This window comes from Canis lupus, chromosome 27 (genome assembly GCF_048164855.1).
Source record: "Canis lupus baileyi chromosome 27, mCanLup2.hap1, whole genome shotgun sequence".
In the NCBI taxonomy this organism is placed as follows: domain Eukaryota; kingdom Metazoa; phylum Chordata; class Mammalia; order Carnivora; family Canidae; genus Canis; species Canis lupus.
Window position 1 is genome coordinate 28,866,348 of NC_132864.1, and position 27,923 is coordinate 28,894,270.

General features: G+C 43.6%; 1 protein-coding gene across 2 annotated transcripts in view; it reads left to right on the top strand.

The window, feature by feature from the left end:
- Positions 1-27,923, top strand: part of ZNRF3 (zinc and ring finger 3) — a 157,720-nt gene that overhangs the window by 93,735 nt on the left and 36,062 nt on the right. For both annotated transcript variants that reach the window (XM_072803091.1, XM_072803092.1), the window contains exon 2: positions 1,671-1,796. In XM_072803091.1, coding sequence (XP_072659192.1) covers positions 1,671-1,796 — 126 coding nt within the window. The remainder of the gene's footprint in view (positions 1-1,670; positions 1,797-27,923) is intronic.

Sequence of the window (27,923 nt, forward strand, 5' to 3'; positions counted from 1 at the left end):
TTTTTTCCTAAAGATTTAATCACTTGGTCTTTCCCTCCCAGTCAAATGACTGGTTCTTGGAGGAAGGGATGGTAAAGTTAAGCAAGTGAAGTGGGAAGGCACCAGACTGTGAATCTGAGGGCCAGGTCACCTATGAGTGCAGCCACTTACTGGCTCCGTTGTCTTGGTAAATCTACCTATCTTGAACTTCTGTTCTCATCTATAAAATGAGTGGGGGATAAAAAGAGTATCTTAGTTTCCTGTTTGCTGCTCTAAGAAGTTACTGTAAACTTAGTGGCTTAAAGCAGCACAAATTTATTCTCTTAGCCTTCTGGAGGTCAAAAGTCAAAAATGGATCTGTAGGTGACATTCCTTCTGTAGGCTCTCTGTAGGAGAATCTGTTTCTTATCTTTTCAGCTTTTAGAGGCCAGCCTTGGAAGATATTATTCTGTCAACCACAATGGATTCTTAGGTCTCTTGTGTCTCTACACATTTCTTACAGTTATTTAAAGAGTTTAGCACTGTGCTAGACTCATTAATTTTTTTTTAAGATTTTATTTATTTACTTGAGAGAGAAAGTGAGGGACAGAACACGAGTGGAGGGAAAGCCACCCAGGCACCCCTAGACTCCTTAATTTCTTGATAGGTTAGTTTACCTATGAGGATTTCCTCTTCTCAGATTGTTACTGGGGATTCCAGAGCCTGCCTGATAAAACCCAATGATAGAACTGTGAGTGCAGACTTGGGGATTGTTCTGTTTTTATTTTATTTTTAATTGTTATTTATTTTTTATTTTTTAAAGATTTTATTTATTCATGAGAGACAGAGAGAGAGGCAGAGACCCAGGCAGAGGGAGAAGCAGGCTCTATGCAAGGAGCCTAACGTGGGACTCGATCCCAGGCCTCCAGGATCACACCCTGGGCTGAAGGCGGCGCTAAACCGCTGAGCCACCCGGGCTGCCCTATTGTTCTGTTTTTAGACTTTCATTGACTGCAGTTTTACTAGTGAGAATTTGATGATGGTTTTCTTCCTATTTTTGATTTTCTGCTTTGCCCGTTTTGAAAGAATCCTCAAAAATTTTCATCTGTTCCCCAGTAGCCAGGAGTGGCCTCTTAAACAGTTTGTTAGTTATACTGGTGATTCTACTATATGTCCAATGGTCTTTCCATAAATTCCTGAATGTGTTTCTGAGTCCTCTTGCGTAACTTGCAGTAGAGATGTGTCCTTAAGGTCTAGAAGCCAAAATAGTCTAGGATAACTAACCTAGTTAATTTTATCTGTAATTGCTACTAAATATTATGGTGTTTCACAGGAATTTAGATAGGTATTTATATGGGAGTTATGCAGTTTTTCTTGCCCTGCGTCCCATCAATTGGTGTCCACCTTGGGTGACAACCACTTACAAAGCGGTGAGAAAGCGGGGCATCTGGCTGGCTCAGTCGAGGAGCATGCGACTCTTGATCTCGGGGTTGTGGGTTCATGCCCCACGTTGAGTGTAGAGATTATTTAAATAAATAAATAAACTTGGGGGGGGAAAAGGCACTGAGAAAGCATCTGTAAAATCTGTGCCCCCTCATATTTAATTTTAAGTTTTAGAGTACTTTTCACTATTGAGTCTGAGACATGTACAATGTGGGTCAAGCACATCTGTGGCCTATATATTGAAGCTTCCTTTCTCTTTTGCTTCCTAGATGCACCCACTGGGCCTGTGTAATAACAATGATGAAGAGGACTTGTATGAATATGGCTGGGTAGGAGTGGTGAAGCTGGAACAGCCAGAATTGGACCCAAAACCATGCCTCACTGTCCTGGGCAAGGTAAGTGTCAGGCCCTGAGGAGGCCGCACTTCCAACTGGTGTTCTCTGCTTTCCCATTTCCACAGTTCCTCACAGAGCAGGTTACAAGGCAGAGCCATGCAGGCACAGCATTCTTTCCCAGCTGAATCGTGTGAGATGAGGACTAAGACGTACGTTTCTGGCAGCAACCTGCCCCCGGCCGCCCCATGGAGCTTCTGAGCTTGGACTCTGATAGCTAGCGCCTGCCAGCCTAAGAGTCAGCTCCACCTCTTGTCACTTTGTGAACTTAAGCAAGTCACCTTCCCTCCAAGAGTCTCAGTTTCTTATCTGTGAAATGGGTTCTACCCTCAGGGAGAGAAGTTCAGAAATCTGAGCTTTGGGGAGTTTAGAAAGGTAGTAAGACTGTACATGTTTTATATTAAGTAACCCCCCAGGAGGTCTGGGGCAGTTCTCAGTAATTAAACACATGCCTATTTGCGTAGCAAACGATATGATGTTCACATTAAGTGGGATAAACTAAAATCTAAATTGCCTCGTGTTAGTTCAGGGCAGCTTTGCCTCTAAATGAGTTCAGGTCCATTAAGTTTTGCTGCCAAGTAAGTTATGGAAAAACTTCTGGGTTTTAGAGCTTTTTTGGTTTCAGAATGGCAGACAGCAATTATGGTCCTATATTAGAACTTACCTCATAGGATGGTTAGGAGGTGAGATGAGATGCAAACGGCCAGCAGAGTAAGCTCTCAAAAAATGTTTGCTGCCATTGACTGCTCTCATCCCATTTAGAATTACTAAAAAAGACCTGTGAGCCAAGAGGGGTCAGCATTATCTCTGGCTGCTATGTTAAGATAGAAATAAATTTATTTTGGGAAACTATCCATCAATGATCTTAAAATATGACAGATAACAATCTGTTTTAAACTGAACTGGATCATTTTGTTAAAGGGAAAGGTTTGGAGAAAGTTATTGGAATTTTAGTTGAAGGGAAGGAGGTATCTCTTAAGGATCATGTTATTGCCTGGATTTTTTTATTTTTATTTTTATTTTTTAATAATCTCAGAAGCTGCTGTCTAGATATCATGGGGAGACAGCTGGGAAGAAAACAGTTCTGGTCCCTGACCTCTTGAGGATCCAGGCAAGAGAGGAGGTGGTTTTGATACAGGGTCCTTGATGGGGAGCCTTTCCCAGACTTGAAGATGTCCCAGCCAGGGTCTCCTGAAAGACTTTCAGTCCAGGAGACCATTATGGGTCTAACTTGTGATTTTCATGTCTCACTTATCTTCTGAAGCTTCTGAGCACTTGTCGAGCTCTCTTGCTCTTTTATAGCAGCAGGGGGCTAGGAGTGGAGGGGGGTGGTGGTGGTGGAAACCAACCCAGGAATTATTACCTGTTTGGTTTACAGTTCATGAAGTCAAATCAAGGTGTTTTAGGTGACCCAGGCCCTGATACTTCATCGTTTAAATAGTTAGCCAGAGCTGCTTAATGATGCTAGGAAAGCAGCGACTCCTTTGAGAATACTTTAGTGTTTTCCTGGGAGAAATGCCAGCTACATCCAAAGGGTAGGAACACTGCTTTCCTTGTAGGTAGTACACTCCTTATATAATATTTTCTCCTGTACTTAAGCTGCTGCTATGCAGGGCTCAGCAGTTTGGCTTAATTTGCTTTGCCCCAGTCCAGAGGAGCTCTACCTTTGCATCTGTTGTGTCTATAAATGGGTTGGAACAGGTTTCTCAGGGACACCCCATTGTTGTTCAATGGCTTAGTGATGTTGAAATCACTCAGAGAACCCAGTTGTTCCTTCCCCCCACCTAGAACAACCATGTAGTGGTGTTCCTTGAAGAGTTTTGTATGGTTGGGCCTGCTAGCCTGCTAAGCCAGGGGGAATAAAAACCCTTGACATATATCGAATCATTAAGTACTTCTTGGGTTTATTCATTCACCAAATATTTATTGAATGCAGAAGCTAAGTGTGTGGTTCTACCTGCTTGCAAGCAAGAGCCCTCTCCCCCAACCACGTTTCTGTTTGGAAAGGCTGTGTGGTGGCCAGGCAGTATTTACACGTGGTTAGTTACTGAAATTTGGCTTAACACCTGAATAAAATCATTAGCAAAAATGCTTGGGCCAGACAAAGCAAGACAGCTTCACATTTGTTTAGAGCCTAGGTCTGTACAGGAGGTGTGATGACTCACACATCTCCCCCTCTCTCCCTCTTTCCTTTTTTTCTTTCTCCCTTCCTTCCTTCCTCTTTTTCTTTCTCATTTTAAAATGTAACTGTCCTCAGCTTCGATTTTGTTAACTTTGCTAACTGCCCTTTCCTTTTTTTTGAGCCCCTAGCAAGAGATTAGGATAAAGAAAAGCAAAGTGATCCTTGTGGGCAGCTCTATCTCCTGCAGATAGCATGCTTTTCTCTCATTTCTTTGCTCTCGGTGGCTATGGCAAGAAGACGGTGGGCAGTGGAGAGAAGCACAGAAGGAAGAAACTGCAGCCAAGTCAGTGTGGGGGTGGGAGGAGGGACTCCTCCATATAGATGTTGAGACTTGCTGAAATCCATGGAAGGGAGGACTTTGTCAGGCATTCGTAAAAAGCCTGTGGGAGAACGGTGGGGGGGGGGGGGCGGTGGGGAGGGCCAGACACAGACCCCTCTCCTTCTACCACCCTCCACCTTCAGTCACCTACTTGCCCACAGAAAATGCCATGGGGCAAAATGTTGAAACAAGAGAGGAATGTCCTAAATTAAAAAACTGTAAATGCCTCTCCAGGAGTTCAAATAAAGTTTCATTTTAAAAGCAAAAGACATAAACTCATCACCTTGGTTTATTACTGAATGCTTTTGAACTCCTCAGAAGGGAACACTATAAACTCATGAGAGAAAAATGATTTATGTTCCCCACCTTGTAATCTTTTCGATGCTGTAGGAGACAGGGCAGATGGTAGGATCAGCTAGGGAGGCAGAGTTGGGGTGAGACGAAGCCCCCTACAGGAATCTAGCCAGCCAGGGGCACAAGGCCAGGCCCTGCATCACACCAGGCACAGAACAAATCTCACCACTTTCTGGGTCTCTCTCTTTCACTTCGCGTTAAGAGGCTGTTATGGGCTCCTTACTTTTCCAATATTTTGAGCTTTTGTGTCATTTAAAACCTGCCTTTGAGATTCTAGTTTGGGGAGATTCTCTGTATCATTGAAAGGCAGACTCAGTTACCTGTGACAGTTTAAGTGCTAGGAAATTAAAATAGAATAAAATTGACATTTCTGAGGAACTTGCTACTGAAAGTAAGGGTCTTAAACCATCCCCAAAATTCAGGAATCTGTGTATGTCCTGGGCATTTTAACCCTTTAGTTTAGACAGTGTTTATTAAGCATCTTATGGGATGGGGGAGAATTTTGAAGGTTGACTTAACTAGCTTCAGTTCCTATGGCCCATCCACATAATAGAGGGTCTTGTGGCAGGAGCACACAGGATGTGCTGGAGTTTCTGACAAAGCCCACCTGGCCCAGACTCCATAAATGAAGGCAGAATATACCTCCTCTCCCCCTCATCCCATGTTGGAGTGGAGCCTTAGGGAGGGCTTTGAAAGACAACATGTCAGTCAATAGGCATGGACTGGCTCTTTCTGGTACCTAGGAGGACAGTGTGAGGAAACTAATGAAAAGACAAGAAAGGCAGGGAATTTCTGGTCAAAGAGACCAAGCTCTGGTAGTGACCTCAGAAAGGTCACTTCAGTCCAGGGGTCCTTGTGCTCTTCCTTGGGGCTTGTACTGTCTTTGTCATTGCATCAGGAGAGCTGCGAGATGTTTGTGGAGAACTTACCATAGACAGCCGACAAAAATGTAAAAGCAGCCATAATGTGTTGAGCTGCTCGCAGAGCACTAGGAGCTTTCCAGGCTGCGTCTTTCATTGTCAGACTGACTCTGAGATCGTGTCCAGATTCCCATTTTACGATGAGGAAATCGAGTCCCAGAGGCATTCTGTACATAACCTAAGTTCAAATAGCTCCCAAGTAGCCAACCTGAGATCTGAGATAAAGACTGTTCTACGGCCTCATCCGTGTTAGTTTCTTCCCCTCCCCCACTTTTGTCTTCACCAGTTTGTAGATAAAAATTGGATGCTTTTTAGTAGCTACTGGTTTTGTTTGGACTGTTGATTCCACTTCATAGAGACCCCCCTTAAACTGCAGTGTTGAGCCCAAAGGGATTTGCTCTTGAAGCTCCTGGGTGGCATCAGGGAACCCATGAGAGGTGCTGCTGCTCTTCTAGGATAGCCGACTCTGAGGCTCAGTGCCAGTGGCTCTTCCCCAAGTCTTCTGTATACCTTCTTTCATTCCTCTCTCTCTCCACTTGCTTGGTAGGAGACGTAACCCCCAGCATCCCTGGGCCTGACACTCTTGGTTTTGAACCTAAAGGATTCCAGAAAAGGGATTTGTTAGCCCATCTTGGATCTGGCGGTCACTTCTAGTCTGGTCAGCTGTGATGTGGTGCTGGGAAAGCACAGAACTTAGCTTCCTACCCAACCATGTGTGGGGAGTGGGAGGAAGAAGTGATGTTGCTGGGCTACCATCTCCCTGTAGTCATCAAGTCATATATGGGATCGTTAGCTGGTTGGTGATGTCCTCAATTTATCCTGAGCCATTCAGAGAGGCATCAGTGGGAGGGGACTTCTGGCTCATGTGGACCATAAAGAGTTTATTCCTCTCCTTGCCCTGAGCCAAGGCCCAATCCCTGGTACAGACAGTAATTGTGAGGAGAGGCGAGTCCATGGGGCTGCTGGGGTCAGATGCATTTTACAGAGAGGGGCTGTATGAGTCAGGAAGAGATGGGAGAAGCAGCTCCAGGAATGGGGTGAAAGAAAGAAAGCAAGTTCTTCAAGGGGCATTGAAAGTTGCTGGAGGGGGATCCCTGGGTGGCGCAGCGGTTTAGCGCCTGCCTTTGGCCCAGGGCACGATCCTGGAGTCCCGGGATCGAGTCCCACGTCAGGCTCCCGGTGCATGGAGCCTGCTTCTCCCTCCTCCTGTGTTTCTGCCTCTCTCTCTATGTCTATCATGAATGAATGAATGAATGAATGAATGAATGAATAAATAAATAAATAAATAAATAAACCTTAAAAAAATAAATATTATCAGGCTTCCGTGCACACGGAACAAAACTTTGGGTTTAAAAAAAAAAAAAAAAAAAGTTGCTGGAGGAAGTAAGAGGCTTTCGGGTTAAGGAGTGTAGTCTTTATTCCCTAGGCTGATAGGGGAGGGAAGGATTAGGTTATTCTTCACTGATGGATGTTTCTGGGAAGGAAGTGGTACCTGGATGTCAATTTTCTTTGATGCTTTGATGAGTTTCAGGCCACTGGCATTGCTTAGGACACCTTGTGTTTGCCTTCATAGTTCTCTAGTCTGCTCATCTGCTCTTTTTCTGTTTTCACATTTAGGCAAATGTGAAATGTAGTGTGTCAGGGTGGAAAACTGCTCCGCTGTGAGGCCAGAGAGCTGGTCTGTAATCCCGGCTCTTCCCATAAGCAACAGGACACCCAGAATGAGAGGTTGGCAGAGGATTGAACCCTTATATTTGCTCCACAAACCCACATCCAGCCCTCATAGTGTCTTGGTTACTGTTTTGCAGAGAATGAATAAAGACCCTAGAAACCAAAATGACTGGAAAGTAGAAAACAGAGTCAAAGGAACTTAATTGTCTCAGGAGGGTTAAAAGGAGAGAGAGCTTATAATGGTTAAGACTTGGGTTTAGACATCAGACTAACTTGAATTTAACCCCCAGTTCCAACCCTTTGATCTCTGTGACCTGGAACAGCCCCTAGGCCCCTCGGCATATTTCTACCTCCTCAGTGGGAGCAGCACCTAAGGGAGATGGTGCTTGTCAAGTGTTGCTCATGGTACAACTGGAAACACTATATAAAGTATAAGCCCTTGTGGTTCATCCTCTCTCCCTCCCATGCTACCCTTCAGTTTCTTCTAGTGCTCAAAATGCCGTTACTTAAATAGTTAAGGGTGGTTTGCCAGGGGCTGTGGAGAGGGGCGGTTGGAGAGTTGGTATTCAGTGGGGAGAGATTTTCAGGAAAAGATGAGAAAGTTCTGGAGGTGGATGGTGGTAACCATTGCACAACTCCGTGAATGTACTTAATGCCACTGAACTGTACACTTAAGAATAGGTAAAATGGTGTTTTATATATATCTTCCCACAAGAAAGAATAAGTGGTATTACTTAAAGCATTACACAATATATGAAGTTTGATGGTGGCAGTAGGTATAAGAAAAGGAAGCATTTCATTCCTAAAGTGATGGAGCCTAATCCCACTATGAGTGATGACCTCTTCTTCTGGGTCCTGGGAGAAAGCAAACCCTGCATCCCATAAGACATGTGATAGAGGATCCAGTACAGTGAGAAAAGAGACCAAATCCTCCTTTGTATACCAGGCTACCCCCAGGAAAATTTCTTGCAAAGAGTGACTCCTACAATAGAGAATTCAAGAAAAATTAATTTTTTTAAGGAAAAATTGATTTATTTGTATTCTCTTTTCATGCCACAGCAGAAAGCACGAAAATGACATTCACTGTTTGAATTTCTTTACCAAATATTAAGCGGAACCTGATGTGTAATACAGTGATAGGCAGTAGTTGGTGCTTAATGGGCTAGGAATAATCCAGAAAGGAGACTGTCACCCCATGATGATGAATAGGCTTTGCCCAAGCTTGTTGCACACTGGGGCTTTTCTTTTCTGTGGGGGTTCCATAGAGATTCCCACAGATGATCCCACAAGACCAGAGCTATTTTCATAATAACACTGTCACTTGCTGAGTCATTCATTCCCTTACAAGTGTACGGTGGGATTCTCCAAGGCATCATTTTATGTGATGACTTCATTGTTCTGTCAGCTAATGGAACGTGTGCTCATATATTCTGTGCTTTAAGGATTTCTTAGTGTTGGGGCGCCTGACCTGGCTCAGTTGGTAAAGCATGCAACTCTTGATCTCAGGGTGGTAAGTTTGAGCCCCATGTTAGGTGAAGAGTTTACTTAAAAACAAATAAATATTTCTCTGTTTTAATTCTTAAAATGGTAAATATTAACAGGTAAAACCCACAGAAACAGAAGTTCTCTGGGGTGGGCAGCTCTGGTGGCCCAGCCTCTTAGCGCCAAGGCGGCCCGGGGTGTGATCCTGGAGACCCGGGATCGAGTCCCACATCGGGCTCCCTGCATGAAGCCTGCTTCTCCCTCTGCCTGTGTCTCTGCCCCCCCACCCCCACCCCGTCTGCCATAAATAAATAAAAAATCTTAAAAAATAAAGTTCTCTAGGGTTCTTAAATTTTTGAGAATGTAAAAGGAGATCAGAGATTTGAGAACACTGAGAACACAAAGTTAGCATCCAGGTGCCTGGGTGGCTCAGTCAGTTAAGTCTCTGACTCTTGATTTCAGCTTAGGTCATGATCTCAGGGTCATGAGATTGAGACCTAAGTTGCATTGGGCTCCTGAGAGCAAGAGCCGGGTATGGAGCCGCTTTAGAAATCTGTCTCCCATTTCCCTCTGCCCCTCCCTGCCCCCTGCTTATGTGTGTGCTCGTGTGTGTGCGCACACACACACACACTCTCTCTCAATAAATAAAGTTAGCAGAAATGAGCAGAAACTAGAGGATCATGCAGAAATTAGAGGTGAATGTGTTGTCATGAAATTATTCTGTAATATCAGAGTCAAAAGAGTGTTGGTTCTGAAGTTCAAGTAACTTAAATAAAACCAATGGGTTGCTGTTGTCTATATTTAATGACAAATAACTGACCAATGAATTTAAAGAACTTAAGTAAAAAGGTCTGTCTCTCAGGCTTCCATTGCCATACCAACCTTCAGCCTTGACCTTCGATAACAGGACTTAATTAGGCCTTTGCTTAAGGCAAAAATGTGTGGGAACTTGGGTCAGGCTGCAGAGTTTCTAAGAGCCTGTGGGTGTGTGTGGGGAGCTTATCTTTCAGCCTGTCCTTCTCATTGGGGTTTTTGGTCACAGACCTGCATTTCCTCAGGTACCTGAGTGCCCTGGTCCACGGGCCAAGCCCAGCTTAGCACTCTTGAGTAGGATATTCCCATCTCCAGCAGGATGGTGGGACTGAAACCTGTGGTCTGACTCACTGTGGGAAAGGGGAGAAGGTGGCAGACTTAGCAGGGTCTCAGAGGCAGCTGCTGCCATCACAGGCATTGGCCTCCTCCAGTCAAGAAGTGCATAGGGCACTGTGACTACAGCACATTGCCAGGGTATCCCTGGGAGTCTCCTGTGCTTGGGGACACTTACTTGTGTCAGATCTTCTCAGAGCATGTTATCTGGGTCCACTTTTTTTTTTTTTTTTTTTTTTTTTTAGATTTTATTTATTCATGAGAGACACACAGAGAGAGGCAGAGACACAGGCAGAGGGAGAAGCAGGCCCCCTACAGGGACTTGGTCCCAGAACCCCAGGATCACCATCTCAGCCAAAGGCAGGTGCTCAACCACTGAGCCACCTGGGGCCCCTGAGTCCACTTATTATGGTGGTTCTCAACCGGAGTTGTGCCTTTCCTCCCAGCCCTGGGGACACCGTGGCCAAATCTGGAGACATTTTTGTCTCCCTATCTCCCAGGAGGGATTGGGGGTAAGGGTTGGGGGTGCTTCTGACACTGAGTGGATAGAAGCCAAGGATGCTGCTCCACATCCTGCAATGCACAGGACAGCCCCCCCCCCCCCCCCCCCCAGCAAAGAACTATCTGGTTCCGAATGTCAGTAGTGTCATAAATAAGCCACCCTGTCTTATAATGGACAAATATCTCCTGAAGAAGACCTTAAATTCCACTTCTTCCTCCTTCATTCCTTTCCCTGCCCCACTGCCCTCCAGTGTAATGACAGGTTGACGGTAGCCTTTGTGGTATGTTCTGGTAAAGTGTGTGTTCCATGTTCGAGCATGTTTGTGTTTCCATGTGAGGAATGCAGAGAACCTAGATCTGGAAGCTGTATGACCTAGGTTCAAATGGTACTTCTTCCACTCCGGTAGTAGCAGGGTTACTTTGGGCCAGTTAATCTCTCTTTGCCTCCATTTCTCCATACCTCCCTCTGTCAATATAGTTGTGATGATTAAAAATAATGTGTGTCAAGTTTGGGGAATGTGTGAATTCTCCACTAAAATAATCAGTTTCCTTCCTTCTCTAAACTTGCTCCTACCAAGCGGATGGAAGTCCTTTTTCTAAGGTGAGCTGAGGTGGGTTTGTTGTTGGAGAGGAAGTTTGGAAGGCTCTTCAGATTTATTTTAGGGAACGCTTGGGTAAATACCTCCCATATTTGGTTAAAAAGGAAAGCAGGAAAGGAACTTAGTAAAAGAAATCAGATCAGGAGGAAAAGATTGGCATGATATGAATGGAAAAAGGAAAAACTCAGGGAATACCACTTTTCTTCTAAGGTCACGTGCCTGATGTGAAAATCACAAACTTTTAATTTGATGCTTTTCTTCTCTACCTAAGTCTTCCAGGAACCTCTTTGGTTAAAAGGCTATATTAAGCACAATACCTTTTTTTTTTTTTTTAAAGTAGATCCATGACATTTTCAACTATAAAAGGCTAACCAAAACCATTATTTGAAATCCACTGAGAGGCTTTAAAGGAATTTTGAAGATCGAGTAAGTGAATAGAACAAATAATGTGTCTGCCAGTCCGAGGAGCGCAAGGCCGCTGGCCACCTCCATGGACTGGTGAGGAAGCCTGGCTCGTGGACACTCCTCCTGGTCGTTGTCCCCTCCAACTGAGCAAGGCTTTCAACTAAGCAAGGGCCACAAATGAGGCTGTCCTGGGAAAGTGGAGGTGGTGCTATAGGCCAGTGGGAAAAGCCCATCAAAAATAGCTAATGTTCTTGTCAACTTTTGAGAGGCCATTTTGAAGTATCAAAAAATTAGAACCTAACATAATAAGTCATTATAATATGTCTGATCCCAGTCCCATGTCTGGTGACCTGAATCTCTCACACCTGATGGTAAGGCCCAAAGTCCCCTCTGCTCTCTATTCTCAGAGGGGTCTCGCACAGGCCTGGCTATGTGTGTGAGTTAGCCCAAATAAGCGACAGACACTCAAATGTGTTTCTGGCCCTGTCCATGGGCATTTCACATTTTGGAGGCTGTCTTGATTGCAGCTGCATGTAATTGGTTTATTGCCCACTAAGCCCCTGGAAAGCCTGCACACCACGTTTGACCGTTGTACATTATAGAGCACTTAGGTTGCACCTGCCCTGGAGAGTACCACAGGCCTAGGTAGAGATCCCCCATGGAGTGCAGAAGCAGGAGGAATTGGGGACATCGCGAAGTCCCAGCTGCTAATCTTGGTCACAAGACCATTGTAGGCTGCAGACAAATGCAGTTTCTTTTCCTTAATCTGCCTCTTCTCTAAAGAAGTAAAGTACCATATTTTATTTGATGAAAGGTACCATTTCTGTTTTGGTGATCTTGTTTTCCAAATCAGACATTGGGTTATGTGTTCTGAGTAATGCTTTTTGTGCTCGGTTTTAAGTTTGAGGCAGTCTGAACAATCCCCCTGGGATACTGAAATACTTTAAATTCTGCATCATTTTTGCTAGTTATAAAAATAATAAGAGTTTCAACACATTCCAGTTGTTGTAAACACTGCTGGATAAAATAAAAATCTAGTTAGTCTGAAGAACTCGGGCTATTTCTTGAGATGTATAAAGGCCCTGGGCTTTCACTGATACACATTAACCTAATGCTGACCGGTTTTCACAAATGTATCAACTCTTAAAATGAACCTCAGAGAAAAGAATGTGAAATATGCAAGGAACTTTACCTTACCTTGGCTTGATTTTTAGAAACTGAATTTTAAAGTCTTTAGCTTCAAAAGCTTTCTTTTTCATCTTTCACCTAGTAGTTTGGTTTTTAAAAGTGAGTTATTTTCTTAGTGTCTTTTCATTTTCTTTTTCAGAGTTTCAATTGATAAAATCTTAAGTTTTTATAACCCCCTAATTTTAAAAGTATACCCCAAATTATAGCATTAATTTATTTTATTATTTTTGTAACTAAACAGAATTTTTTTGGTGCCTCACCCCACCCCACCCCCCTTTTTTAGAGTGTAAGCAATGTAATCCTTTTGATCACAATTTTTATATTCCTGGAGCGAAGAATAGTACCTAGCACATTTAGTAGTCACTCAGTAAATATTTGTTTCATGAAACAATTAATTGTGGGGAATTTGAAAAACAAGAGGAAAAAAAATCTTTTGAGTATCTCCTTTAACACAGGTGATTGTGACTTTTAGTTTATTCCTTCCAGTGTTCTTCTCTGAGCCTCATTTCTAATGTAATTATTATGAAAGTACACACATCTCTTTGGCCCTTTGAAGTTAGTAATATATAGTAGTCATTTTACCAATTTGCTATTGTTTTCATAACCTATCATTTTAATGACTGCTTATTATGACAGTAGGACATACCATGATTTAGTTGACCATTTACCTCAGGATTCAATATTTAAATCTCTTCTGTTTTATTTTTAATCTCTACAAATAAGCCATACTGAAACCTTTATGTAGGATGAGCTTTTTTTTTTGTTTTTCCTTCTCTTTGAATTATTCCCTAATGGTAATATTCGAGGAGGAGATTACAGATCAAAGGTTATGAACATTTTTTTATTACTCCTGATGCAAACAGTTACAAATTGCTTTCCAGGAAAGTTCCTCAGTTCCTTGCTTAAAAAAAAAAAAAAAAAAAAAAAGTTCCTCAGTTCCTTGCTTAAAAAAAAAAAAGTGAATAATTTTTCACATAAACAATGCTAATAACATTGAATATTATCACTAATACTTTTTTTTAGTAATTTGAAAGGTAAAAATAGTATCTTACTGTTTTTATTGGCATATCCTTCATTATTGGCAAACATTAAACTTTAAGCACTTTTCCATCTACTAATTAAATTTCCTGTCTTGTGAATTTTCAATTCCCATCCTTTGCTTATTTATAAGGATGGATTTTATGTAGATTTTTTTTTATAGTGATGTATTCGTTCCTTGTCATTTGGATAATTTTTTTTTGACTGTCCCTTTGTTTTCTTATCTTTGTTTATTCGCTTAGCTTTCTTGGCGTGCAGTTTAAAAATTTTACATGATCGTGATTCCTTAATGATTTCTTCTCTTGCTGCTAAACTTAATTATCCTGTTCCCTCTCTTGCAAACTTAGAGTCATTTTTGCCTTTTCTACTTTTTCTGTGAGCACTGTTTTCCTTTTAACATATTACATCTTTACATCACTCAAAATTTATTTTGATGTGTAATATCAGGAAATGTCTAAGTACAGTCTCTCAAAGTTCTTCTAACCCCTTTTAAGTCATTTCCTTCATTTTATGTATCTTCCTCCTTAAAAAAAGTAATATACTCTGTTCTACTGAATTCTAGAGGAGGATCATATTCTGCATTATCTACTGTCATCAAGTAAATGCTGTATCCCTTTTTGGGCCAGCACCATACTGTTTTAATTTTTGTTGTTTTAAAACACATTTCCAGAGCTAAGTGAAATATGCCTATGTGAACTCACTGAGAAGAATTCATTGATAAATCAACAAAGTAGAGGCCTGTTTATGCTATTCTTTAGACCAGGGAATCCTAATTAACCCTCATCCTCTCCCACCCAATACATCATATCCCTGCCCCACCTCTATCACTCTGGGGAGTTGCTTTCAGAATCTGTGTTCATGGGCAGCCCGGGTGGCTCAGCTGTTTAGTGCCTGCCTACGGCCTGGGGCCTGATCCTGGAGACCCGGGATGGAGTCCCGCACCGGGCTCCCTGCGTGGATCCTGCATCTCCCTCTGCTTGTGTCTCTGCCTCTCTCTGTGTGTCTCTCATGAATAAATAAATAAAATCTAAAAAAAAAAAAAAAAAAAAAAAAAAAGAATCTGTGTTCATTTTCATAATTGCCAGAATCAAGGTTCACTCCATTCCAGCATGCATACATAATTTTTATTTTATTTATTCTTTTTTTTAAGATAGGCTCCACACTCAACGCAGGGCTTGAACTCAGGATCCCAAGATCAGGAGTCGCATGCTTTACCAACTGATTCAGCCAGATGCCCTAATGCACACATAATTTTATTTTATTTTATTTTTTTAGGATTTTGTTTATTTATTCATGAGAGACACACAGAGAGGCAGAAACACAGGCAGAGGGAGAAGCAGGCTCCATGCAGGGAGCCCAATGTGGGACTCGATCCTAGGACCCTGGGATCACACCCTGGGCCAAAGGCGGCACCAAACCGCTGAGCCACCCGGGCTGCCCCAGACATTTCCTATCAGTAGAATCTTTGGTGTCAGGTATCTTTCACTCATTGTTGTCAGGGTTCTTCCATGCCTCAGCAAGCATCAGTATGTCATTTAAATATATATATATATATATATATATATATATATTTTTTTTTTTTTTTTTTTTTTTTTTTTTATTTGAGAGAGAGAGAGAGAGAGCACACTTGCAAAAGTGAGCCCAGGCAGGGGGTGGGGCATTAGGAGAGGGAGAAGCAGACTCTCTGCTGAACAGGGAGCCCTAGGTGGCTGATCCCAGGACCCTGGCATCGTGACCCAAACCGAAGGCAGACACTCAGCCCACTGAGCTACCTAGATGCCCCCAGTACATAATTTTTTAAATTGCCAAATAATATTCCATTGTATGTTGTTTATCACTTGCTTATTTATCAGTGAATGGTCATTTAGATTGTTTCAACATTTTGATTATTAAGAACAATACTCTTGTGACCATTTGTTTACCAGACTTTATGTAGGCATAGGTTTTTATTTCTTTGGGGTTAATAACTAGGAGTAGAATTCTGGGTCATATGGTAACTATGTTTAACCTTTTGAGGAACTGCCAGCCTGTTTCCCAAAGTGGTCACACATTCTACATTACCACCAGCAGTGTACGATTTCTCCACATCCTAGCCAAGCCTTGTTATTATCTGTCTTTTTGATTACAGTCATCCTAGTGGGTATGAAGCGGTATCTCATTGTGGTTTTGACTTGTATTTCCCTCATGGTGAAGGATGTTGAGCGCATTTCATGTGCTTATTGAAAGTTTGTATATCTTCTTTGGAGAAGTATCTATTCAGATCCTTTGCCCATTTTTTTTTTTAAATTGGTAATTTATCTATTGAGTTGTAAGAGTTCCTTATAGATCCTAGATACACATCCCTTATCAGATAAATGATTTGTAAATATTTCCTCCCATTCTGCGGGTTCTCTTTTTTACTTTCTTGATGGTGACCTTTACTATGCAAAAAATTCTAAATTTTGACGAAGTCCATCTGATATATATTTTCTTTGGTTGCTTATGCCTTTGGTGTCATACCTAAGAAACCATTAGAAGGCTCATGGTTTCACTGAGACCTCATCGTTGTCTTTACTGTGATATTCTACATGGTCATATACTTAAGGGTCTTCTGGGATTTGTAGTAAAGAATTTATTCTCTCTTTCCCTCTAATAACTTAAAGTTACCAGAGGGCCAGGAAGCATTGATCTCTCTCCAATGCTGGTCCTGCTTTCCTGGATACTTTGATTTTACCTGGGACATCTGAGCCACAACATCTCCACATATCCTATGGCAGGAGAATGATAGACCAGTAGGCATGCCAGTGGTCAAGACTTCAGTTCCAGCTTAGTAGTTGAATGGCTGGGTTGAAAATACGGAAAGACAATGGAGCTACTGCCCAGCCTCCTCCTTTTTTTAGCTATTATAATAATGGTTCTGGAAGACATTGGCCTGCCACTTCCTAGAATCCCAGCAAGTGCCCATGAATACAGATGCTCCTGCTGACCAGCCCTAGTGACCTGATTTCTTACGGCTTTAAGTTTATATTCCATCAGGTCTAAGTAGGGAAGACGAGACAGTCTATCAAAGGTAAGAGAGGTGCTGTTTTTTAAATGCTACAGAAAGGATGTAGGCGAGTGACAGCTGTCAGTAAGACACCCCCGCTGTGCTTTTTGTGCCATTGAAAAGATAACAGCTCAAGGGGCCTGTTTTAGAATGTTCAATATCTAGCTAGTGTTTCCAAAATAATTTTTCTCACAAAGGTCTGCTGATGAGCACCAGACTGAAAATAATTCCTCTAACTAACGGCTAGGCTCTTGTTCTCAGAAGGGGGCGGGCGTAGGTGCCTCTGGGGGTCACTGACCAGGATTCCATGCTCCTATAAACAGCACCGACGGGCAGTGCAAGTCAGTCTTATGTTGGGTTCTACCCATAAACCACAGCCTGTCTGGAAGGTCTGACTTCAGGCCACTCAGCCTTGGCAAGTGTGTGCTTCACAGTGCCTGGCAGGGATGGGAGCTGATAGGCGCACGTGGCAAGGGGAGACGGTTGTGCAGCCTCTTCACACTTACTGGAACTGAGACAGGTTTCCCAAGTTCTTTTTCATGATGCCAGAAGCACCAAGAAATTACCACAAAAAAAAAAAAAAATGCAGTTATTCTGGGTCATTCATATCATTCAAAATTCATCTAACACCCTGCAAATACTCTGTTGTTTGAGCATAGCATGTTTCCTGTTATATGGTCTTTAGTTCTTCTGCCGGTATTATAGTACTGTGAGCTTGTATAACATGATTGTGATAAGAAATAATAATAATAAAAATAAGTTTAGTTGGCTACCATACAGATTTTTTAGTGGGCATGGAAATGGACTCTTCCCTAAAAGGTCAAAATAGAATCCGTTTGTTTCACAAAAGGATGACCTGTGGGATTGCTTTCAGCTGTTCACACGCTGCCCCACAAACTCCCCACCCCCACCAAAAACCAAATGTGTTCTACACCCATCTCCTAAGAAGCAGTTGTATTATTTAAAGCTGCATCTCTAACCAGGCCCCCACCCTCTTTATCCTCTGCACGCTTGTCATCTGTGCTCAGGTTGGGGCTCTCTTCTATGAATAAGAGAAAATAAGAAAATTGCCTGTTTTAAGCAATGCAGGTGTGTTTCAGAGATTTGGAGTTAAGAAGTCAAGTAAATATTTTGGCAGCCCAACAAAGGTAAGAAAGGGAGAGCGCACCTAATGGGCTTCTCAAATTACAGGCCTGTCCAAACACTGCCTTCCTCAGGAGACACTGGTCAGGGCCGGAGGCCACCTCACGGGGTGAGGGCAGCAAGGCGGGGCTGAGAAGCCCCTCACCCCAGCCCCTCCTGTCTCTGCTTCTGTCTCTAGGGCCAGGCCAGATGGGACAGTTGGCCTTTGATCCAGTCCCACCCGATAGAAGAGATAGAGATACTCATCAGTAAATGGGAGATCTGTCCTCCTGCACTGATTCTAATCCTATCGCTTCCTCTTCCCAGGGAAGAATTCCCAGATAGCTTTTTTCCTCCCCCTTTTAAACCGGAACCCTGAAGAAACAAGGCACAGGGTCTCAGAAACCTGCTTCAGTGTAACTGCCTCCATCTCTGGGCCTGGGAGGCAGGCAGCTGTGAAAAGAGGGCCGGGAAACAGCACATCTTGGGGCCGCTGGTCTTTTGGGCTCAGAATCCGGGCATCCGTGTACAGCCCGAGCCTGGCAGTCTAGGTGGCTTCCCCGTTGCCTGATGTAAGAACACAGACATCCCAGAAGCAGGGAGCCCTGACCTGCTAGTGGTGTGTCTCCGTCAAGCTGTGCTTTGTGTCTCCTCTAACACAAGGGCAGACATAAAAGCTGCCTCTCTTCCTTGCCCTCCCCCAGTGGCTTCCACCGGATCACCTTGGCAGGGCCTCACCCGGGGAGGGCGAGCAGGCGGGCAGAGTGGAGGGAGGAGGGTGGCGGCTGCACTGGCGGCTCCTTTGATCACCTCCCGCCCGGTTCCAGGCCCTGCCGCCAGCAGGCCAGCCAAAGGCCTGGCTCTACTGATCTGATGAGGTGCTGAATAGGACCCGAGGGGCAATGACGGGAGCGAGAAGAAAGCCTCGAATGAAAAGGAAACCCCGTGAACCTGCTCGGCTTCATTGGCCAGATTTTCCTACCAGGGAGCCGCTCAGTTCCTGCCAGCCTGGGCTGCCCGCCCCTCACCCCCGGCCCCTCCTGTCTCTGCTTTTCAGACCCTGTGTGTGTTTTGTGTTTGAATCACGGCTGCTCTCCCTGGTTCTCAGGCTGGGAACCCACTGCGCCTGTTTCCATGGTCACTGGGAAGCTCTTAGCGCCATGTGCTTCAAAGAGAACCTTTCCCCTCCCAGCGCTCGCTGCTGCCTGCCCCAGGCGGCCACACAATAAGCGGCTCCTCCGAGCCAGGCCTCTGACCCTTGCTTGCCAGGAGGAAAACCTTGCCTTTGCTGGCTGAGGCCATGTTACCTCACAGAAATACCCCTCAGCGGAGTGTGTGGATGTACACACACCATGGCCCCTGGGTCTCATACACACCCTTGTAGGTTTTGATGGGATATGGAGATTATAGGTTGGTAAGGGCCTGGGAGCCTTTCTGAAATTAAAGACAAGAGCAAAGCCTAAGCCCCTTAAGAGATGGCCTCATCTGGGACAGAAGAGGGGAAAGAAGAGGAAGATTTGGAAGGGGACAGGAAACGGACCCAGATACCTTGTGGAACTTTTTCAGCTAGACACGGGTATTTAGGGCCCACAGAGAATGCAATCCAGGCAGGTGGCACTGGCTTCCTCACCCTGGAGCCAGGTGGTATGTGCTCATTCCTCCTGGGCAATAGATGCCTGAGCAGTGGCCCACCAGGTTTGAGGTTGGTTTTTGCTTGTTTATTGAACAGGGCTGAGGAATGAAGCCTCTCGCATCTGATTGGAGAGAATCAGTGGTTTCATGATCTTGGGGGGCTGCTACATGATGATGCTGGAATTAAAAGGTGAATGTCCTGTGAAGAGCTTATATTTTAATTCTTTTTTTTTTTAAATTTTTTTAAGTTTTTTTTTTATTTATTTATGATAGTCACACAGAGAGAAAGAGAGGCAGAGACACAGGCAGAGGGAGAAGCAGGCTCCATGCACCAGGAGCCCGATGTGGGATTCGATCCCGGGTCTCCAGGATCGCGCCCTGGGCCAAAGGCAGGCGCCAAACCGCTGCGCCACCCAGGGATCCCAAGAGCTTATATTTTAGATGCCAAGCCAGCACCCCTCACTTGGAGCTCAGGGTGTTCATTTCTGCCTTGTTCTTACTGAACTACAGAGAGCATGTATGGAAAATCAGATGTTTCTAGAACTCTCTGCTTCCTACCATTCTTTACCTTTCATAATACTTTGGTCATACCTCCTCTTTATCGTTTGCTCATTTTCCCCTTCTACAAATACTCTCTTTCTTTTTCTTTCTTTCTTTCTTTCTTTCTTTCTTTCTTTCTTTCTTTCTTTCTTTCTTTCTTTTCCTTCCTTCCTTCCTTCCTCCCTCCCTCCCTCCCTCCTTTCTTTCTCTTTCTTTCTTTCTTTCTTTCTTTCTTTCTTTCTTTCTTTCTTTCTTTCTTTCTTTCTTTCTTTCTTTCTCTTTCCTTCCTTCCTTCCTTCCTTCCTTCCTTCCTTCCTTCCTTCCTTCCTTCCTTCCTTCTTTTGTAAAACTGTCTGAAATTGTACCTTTCTCACCTGTATGCTCAGACAAGGAGGAAGGACAAATGAGGATGACACAATTACTCTATATTAAAAAATGTTATCACCACCATATGCTGTTTGGTGGGCAGAGTTCATGCTCCACATCATATTCTTATTAGTGGGAGTTTAAGATCCTCAATGATTCAGAGACTGGCTAGGGCACCACAGCCATGTGTTGGCTGTGGAGTCAAGTTTGATGATCATGTGTGTTCTCCATGGAGTTGATGACTTCCTTCACTCCACGTTCTGAGCTAACTCCCCCAGATTTTTTTTTTTTAATTTTTATTTATTCATGATAGGCACACAGTGAGAGAGAGAGAGGCAGAGACACAGGCAGAGGGAGAAGCAGGCTCCATGCACCGGGAGCCTGACATGGGATTCGATCCAGGATCGCGCCCTGGGCCAAAGGCAGGCGCCAAACCGCTGCGCCACCCAGGGATCCCTCTCCCCCAGATTTTTTACCTTAAACTTGACATGCAGAAATGAACAGTGGCATGATTTCGTTTGATTCTTTTAGGTGTCAGATGCATGTCTTAAAGAAATTAGGAAAGAAAAGTAAAGGGTCCAGATTCACTTGAACCTTTTGGGTTTTATATTTTTCCTTTCTCCCCAGTCAAGGCTATCTAACTTGGACATGGCTCTTCAAGGCTGAAGGAATGAGTACCCTTTTCTTTCTGTGTGTCCTTGGGACAGAGCTAAATGGGGAGGGTCATGGGAGGGACCGGGTACCACTGAGATCCTTGCAAGTGAAGAGTGCATTGATGATGACCCTAGATTTGAATGTAGTGACTCTTCAGAAGAAGGTTATTGGTTTTTCATCAGTCACACCAATGACTATTTTTTGGCAGCTTTACTAGAAGGATTAAGAAGTTGCATGTCTCTCACCACTTGCAATTGATTCCCCAGTTGAGTTCTGTGGCAGTGATAATCTAAGTGACCAGTGTATCTTTTTTGTTAACCAAGAAGATTTATTTAGCTGTTGGGTTAGGCTTTGTAATTTAAAGGATGAATGCATATGGAATGTTGAATTTACCTGATATTTCAAAACTACAGCTATCCAAACACTTCTTTGCCCTGGTTGCCCTGGTCCCTCAATGTTCAACAAGCAGCTCTGGAGTGTCCATGGTGGGCCATCATGGGGAGAGAACTGTCTTGGCTCAGACATCGTTTTCTTCTGGAATTCTCTCTGGACCAGTAGTGCATTAGCAAGGAAGGCTTTAACAAAGAGATGAAACTGAACTTTGAAGAATGGATGGGCTTGGGGGTAAGGAAAGGATGGAAGAGGAAATTACAGAAGCAGGGCCAGCAGGAGCAGAAATAATGCATGGTATATCCTAGAGCCAGTTAAGTTAGAAAGAGTGGCCTGATGGGGCTTCATGGTTTTATAAGGCAGAGAAGGCATTTCTAGGTAATCTTTCAAGAGGTGTGCAGAATAGGAGTGTGTAGTGGAGCGGAGGGGAGCATGTTCCCAGCAGAGGGAACAGGACGTGCTCAGGTCTAGAAATAGATTGCCAGTTTGGATATTTCTGTGATGTTGCCGTATATTGCTGTTCTATGGCAATTTAAGTAAAAGAGAGGGATAAAACAGTGTAATGTAAAATCCAAGAGAATTTTTACAGGAATGAGCTAAAGTGGTACTTGGTGGAACTTGCCCAGTCAACATAAAACATAAACAGGATTCCAGTTTTCCTTCTCCATATGCTAATTCTTTTCATCCTGCATCCTCCACCCCCCCAACACTCTAAATTGCAGTTCAGTATAGATAACTAAAAGTTACCATTTTAACCATTTTTAAGAATACAATTCGATGGCATTAAGTACATTCACGTTGTTGTGCAACCATCACCACCATCCATCTCCTGAATCTTTCATCTCCTCCACTTGAAACTGTCCCATTAAAAAAAAAAAAAAAAAAAAAAAAAGAAACTGTCCCATTAAACACTAACTCCCAAAAAAAAAAAAAAAAAAAAAAAAAACACTAACTCCCCATTTCCCCTCCCCTAGTCCCTGGCACCTTCCATTCTACTTTTTGTCTCTTTGAATTTGACTACTCTAGGTATCTCATATAAGTGGGATTATATAAAATTTGTCCTTCTGTATGCTTTCCATTTAGCATGATGTCTTCATGGTTTGTCCACATTATAGCATGTATTGGAATTTCCTTCTTTTTTTATGGTTGAATAATGGTCCGTTGTATGTATATACCACATTTGTTTATGAGTCTATTTGCCAACGGACATTTGGGTTGTTTCCACCTTTAGGCTATTGGGATTGTGGACACAGATATACAAATGTCTCTTGAAGACCCTACTTTCTTCTCTCTCTCTCTCTTTTTTTTAAGGATTTATATATTTATTTTAGAGAGAGAGAGTGAGCACAAGTCAGGGGAGGGACAGAGGGAGAGGGTCCTCAAGCGGACTCCCCGCTGAGTGCTGAGCCAACACGGGACTCAGTCTCATGATCCATGAGATCATGACCTGAGCCGAAACCAAGAGTCAGACATTCAACTGGACTGAGCTACCCAGGCACCCCAAGAATTTCAATTCCTTTGGATATATATACCCAGAAATGGAATTGGTAGGTCATATGGTATTCCATGCTTAATTCTTTGAGGAATCACCATACCATTTTCCACAATAGTGGAATTCTCAACAGCAATCTATAAGGATTTCAGTTTCTCCACATCCTGTCAGCACTTACTGTCTGATAAGGCTGTTTTCTGGTTTTGTTTTTATTTGCAATAATAGCCATCTTAAGGGGTATGAAGTGGTTTCTCATTAGTTTGATTTGCATATTCCTGATGACTAATGATGTTGAGCATCTTTTCGTGTGCTTATTGGCTATTTGTATATCTTCTTCAGAAGAATATCCAAACCCTTAGCCCATTTTTAAGTCGAGTTGGTTTTTTGTTGTTGAATTGTAGGGGTTCTTTATATATTCTAGATTTTTTTTAAGATTTTATTTATTTATTCATGAGAGACACAAGAGAATGGCAGAGACACAGGCAGAGGGAGAAGCAGGCTCCATGCAGGGAGCCCGATGAGGGACTCAATCCCAGGACCCCAGGATCACACCCCAGGCTGAAGGCAGGCACTAAACCGTTGAGCCACCCAGGCATCCCTATATTCTAGATATTATATTAACCCCTTCTCCAGTATATGATTTGCAGAATTTTCTTCTATTTTGTAGGTCCCTTTTCACTCTATTGATAGTATCATTTGATTAAACCAAAAGTTTTTAATCTTGATGAAATCCACTTTTTTCTGTTTTTTTTTTTTTTTTTCCTTTTATTGCCTGTGCTTTTGGTCTCTCTTCTTTTTTGTGCTTGCTGATTAATTTGTCTTCACATAACTTTTTTTTTTTTTTTTTTACACTTAGAAGGTTATACAAACATATCTTACTACCCAGCCTTGATTTGTGATTTATTCTTGTCCTGAAAATTCCAAAAAGGAAGAACAATCTTGCTTCTTGGGCCAGGCTCTTGATATGTTAGAAGATGTGCAGCTCTGGATACAGAGAATGATAGGAACTGTACAGAAGGTGCCCTAGGCTGGCCACAGGGGTCCAGCAAGCTGGCTACACTATTCTGTGGTGAACCTCTTGCAAATGGGGATCTCCTGTCCGCCTCCATGGCCAGCTGCCACTAGCCCCACGGTGTGAATGGCAAGGAAGTGGGGGCTGGCGGCTGGCTGGACTCCAGGATGCAGCCTTTGCTGGCGGAGAATCAAGGCGGAGGGGGAAAAACACTCTTGTGTATGAGAGAAATAATGCTAGCTCCAAAACCTATAATTCCCAAGTTTAAAAAAAAAAAGAAAAAGAAAAAGAAAAAGAAAAAGAAAGAAAAAAGAAAAAAGATTTTTCAACCAAACTGTGCTTTTATCTTTGGATTCTGAATGGGAGATTGTTCACACAGCTAAGCTGGCTGCAGAAGCCAGGCCAGTTAAAACAATATGCAGGCAGCTCTACTCCAAGTAACCAGAAACTGTTGGCTGGAAGGAGCATGAACGGAGGAACCAACCTGCTGGGAGAGGTTTTCCAAGTAACTCCAAGCAACGGCCTGAATGTAAATCCTCCTGCTGGGGAATGGCACTTTGGCAAATGAAGACCCTAATTAGAGATGGAAGGGTTTCTATTTTGTTTTTCTTTAATCCTTACCCTGGGGCCTTTGCAGGGCCGCCATGTCTCTGCTTGTGTGCAAAGAAATTTCCAGCTTCTCTTTGTAACAAGATCCTCTTTTGGGAAAGAAGCAACAAGCCGACAATGTGGGCCCACCACAGCCGGGGGACCCTGCCACCAGCTTAACCCAAAACAAAGAGCTTGGTCTGGGCCCGAGAGGCTGGGTCACCTGGATTGGCCGGGCGTTTGAAGTTCTTGGCCAAGTTGGATCTTACACTGTACCCCACCCCCTACCCGCTGAGACACTTAAATCCATGCTTAGACTGCACATGAAATTTCTTAAGGCCCAAAGGAGAACAGAAGTGTGAACAAAATGTAAGTTAAGGGAGAACTGCACCTCTGGGGTTCCAAGGTCAAGGTCAGATTTGAAATGGGTGGCGGGGCCCTCTTACCTCTTCAGCCTTCCATGTGATTCTTTGTCTGTTCAACCTAGGCTGTGAAGTGGAGGGGTTGTGCTCCCTTTCCAGCTGATCACCTGTTAGTTCCCTAGATACCCACAAGTATCACATATGTGGAGAACCTGCATGCACCGGTTCTGTTTAGTTTAGCTTTGCTGTGAGTATATCATTGACTCACCCAGGTCTGCTCAAGGGCTTAGAACTGACTGTCTCTCTTTCTAATTTCTCTTTGGTCCTGGAAAGGCAAATGAGCAGTGTTCTCTGGGTCCAGAGTGTCAGGCTGTCCATAAGTTATAGAACTAGTTTTAGGCAATTCTGGATTTAAAAAAAAATGAGTTTGAAGGGCCTTCTCAGCCTTTTAAGACAGTTATTCCTCAAGACTGCCATTATCCTTCACTTTGGTAAGTGTGGGAAGGGTGCGTGAGAATTGTGCGTGCCCGCGTATTTTACGCATCACCAGAGGGCTGTTAACTTCTTTGTCATTGAGTTTGCTGCTGGTTACAGGATGCTTGTGCCCAAATAACTTCAAAAATTTGTGAGGGGAAATTACACACGTTTGAGTCACATATAGGAAGGATGCTTCTCCTGAGCAGCTGCTCCAGGCTGGGCTTGTCCACAAAGAGTTTCTTTTACTATTCACAAGTCTGTGAGCGGGTCAATACTCTACTTTAGAATGAATGCATGGAGTCTCAGGGGAAGAGACTTTAGCTGCAGCCACCACACATGGCTCCATCCAGGCCCCAGGGTAACTTCAGACCAGCTCTTTCTGTGCCACCTCATTTCTTCTTTGCACATCAGTTCTGTCCTTTGAATTTAGAAATTGAGCTGAAAGATGGTAGTTGTTCCACTTCTGCATTGGTAAAAGGACAGATTCCTAACCAGTAGTCTACACCTGCCACCCCACCCACCCAACCACCACTACTGCCTATTGGTAGGGAGCCCAGTGCTGCCAAAGAGCCACCCATTCCTGGTTGTCATGTGCTGGACGGATGTGTCCACTACATTTATTTCCCAGAAGTCCTCAGCTTGCTCATACTGCCTAAAGTTAGGTTTCAGGGAATCCCAGGATGTTTCTTTTTCAGCTCTATGCTTGTGGTTAGGCCACTACAGCTTTTTGGAGAAAAATGGCCCAATCTGTTTGCTGCCTGGGAAAACAAGGACCTTGAAGTGCTGTGACCTCAGTGCTAGTAACTGTCCCTGTTCCAGCTTCTCCTTGCTTTAATTTTCCGTGGTGTTTGTAGAAACTACTTAAAGTCATTGGGACACAGGTAGGTTGAGATATAAAAAAAAAAACAGTGAGTTTTCAGATGCCACATTGATCCTTTTAAAAAGATAAGAAAAAGAAAACCTTACCATTATGTCCTTGAATTACTCTGTTGCTCTTTTGGAAGTGTGGTGCTTAAATGGCAGAATGTGGTAGCAGCTCTACCCTTGTAGTTATAGAAAATCTTTGCCGAGTCATACTCATAGCTAATTTAAAGCTGTATCAAACTGAAAGGGCAAGAGGTGAGGGGAGAGCTGATCATTTGCATGACACCTTGAAATTGTACCTAAAGAACAGTCTGGATCATTCCCTGTTAAACGTGTAATGACTGTGGGTTTGAAAAGGGACTCAGATGTCAAGAGGTGAAATCTGTTGCAGATTATTGGATTGCTTGTGTAGGCCATAAACATGATGACAGAGGGTAAACTGAATAATACTAGATGTATCGCATTGCTTCTTTACTATAGTAGCATGAGGACCTGGCAGGGTGGGGGTGAGTGGATCTAAGGGGCCTGGGTTAGACCCCACACCAATCTCTTCTGCAAGCAACCACGGGCATTGTGGAATATTGGTGGTAGTTCTTACCAGAACAGCTTAGCATTGTTAATGTTAAGAATCTCTTCATGCTCAGAAAAAGACAGTGCAAAAGTCTTAATTTTTTGTTCCCTAAACATCTTTCCCCTGTATTTTTCCTTCTGTGGTCATTTCCATGTTGCCGTAAAGTCTTATATGACTTTATATGTCTATAGACACCCCAAGTGTTGCTGTGACAACACTGAGGACCCTAGCCCAAATCTTGCCCCCAGGAAGAGCTGAGAAATGCACTCTAATGACCAGTTTTTTTCTTTCTTTTGGATTGTGCCCCCCCTCCTTCTTTTTAAAATCCTTTGTTTTTGTTTTTGTTTTTTTGAACAAGGCAATTAAAGGACACCTGGGTGGCTCAGCTGGTTAAGTGTCTGCCTTCTAGTCAGTCAGGTCATGATTCCTGGGTCCTGGGATCAAGCCCGAGTTGGGCTCCCTGCTGGGTAGGGAGCCTGCTTTTCCTTCTCCCTCTCCTGCTCCCCTTGCTTGTGTTCTTCCCCCCTCCTCAAATAAATAAATCTAAGAAAAATAATAATTGAAAAAATGAAGGCAATTAACACTAGTAGCATATTTGATGTTACTCAATTATCTGAAGTCATTTGCTAATGCTCTGCATTCCCTCAGCAGTTTCCCTCAGTAGCAGTAGCCCCTGGCCTGCTTGAGCATAAGGCAGGCTGAGGTGATGTGATTGCTAATGTATATGGGATCCCTTAGCCACAGGCAGTTCAGCAGCAATACTGCCCAGAACTTCCGGGGGGGGGGGGGGGGGGAATGAGAGCTCACAAACCATCTTATGGCACCCCTCTCATTTGACAAAAAGCAGAGATACCCCCAGGCAACCAGCTATGCTGAAAGAGTACAATGAGCTTGACTCTAAGTGGACCCCTTTTGTAGCTCAGTGTAGAAGAACAGAATACATCTTTGGAATTTACTAACACGTTCATTAAGTACCTCCTGTATCCCAGGCCATGTGCTAGATGCTGCTGATACAGTGGTGACACTAATAGATAGGTTCGTGGCCTTGTGGGGCACACGGTCAGTAGGAGGGATGCAGAGGTGACCAGCAAGTGTATACACACCACCACATCCCAGGCGAGCTGCAGATTATGATGTGCATCTTGAGATCAATAAACAAGAGTGAGAGGGTAAGTTGGGGAGTCTCTCTTTTTTTCTGCATGGGCTACCCAGAGTCAAGGTTCCTGGAAG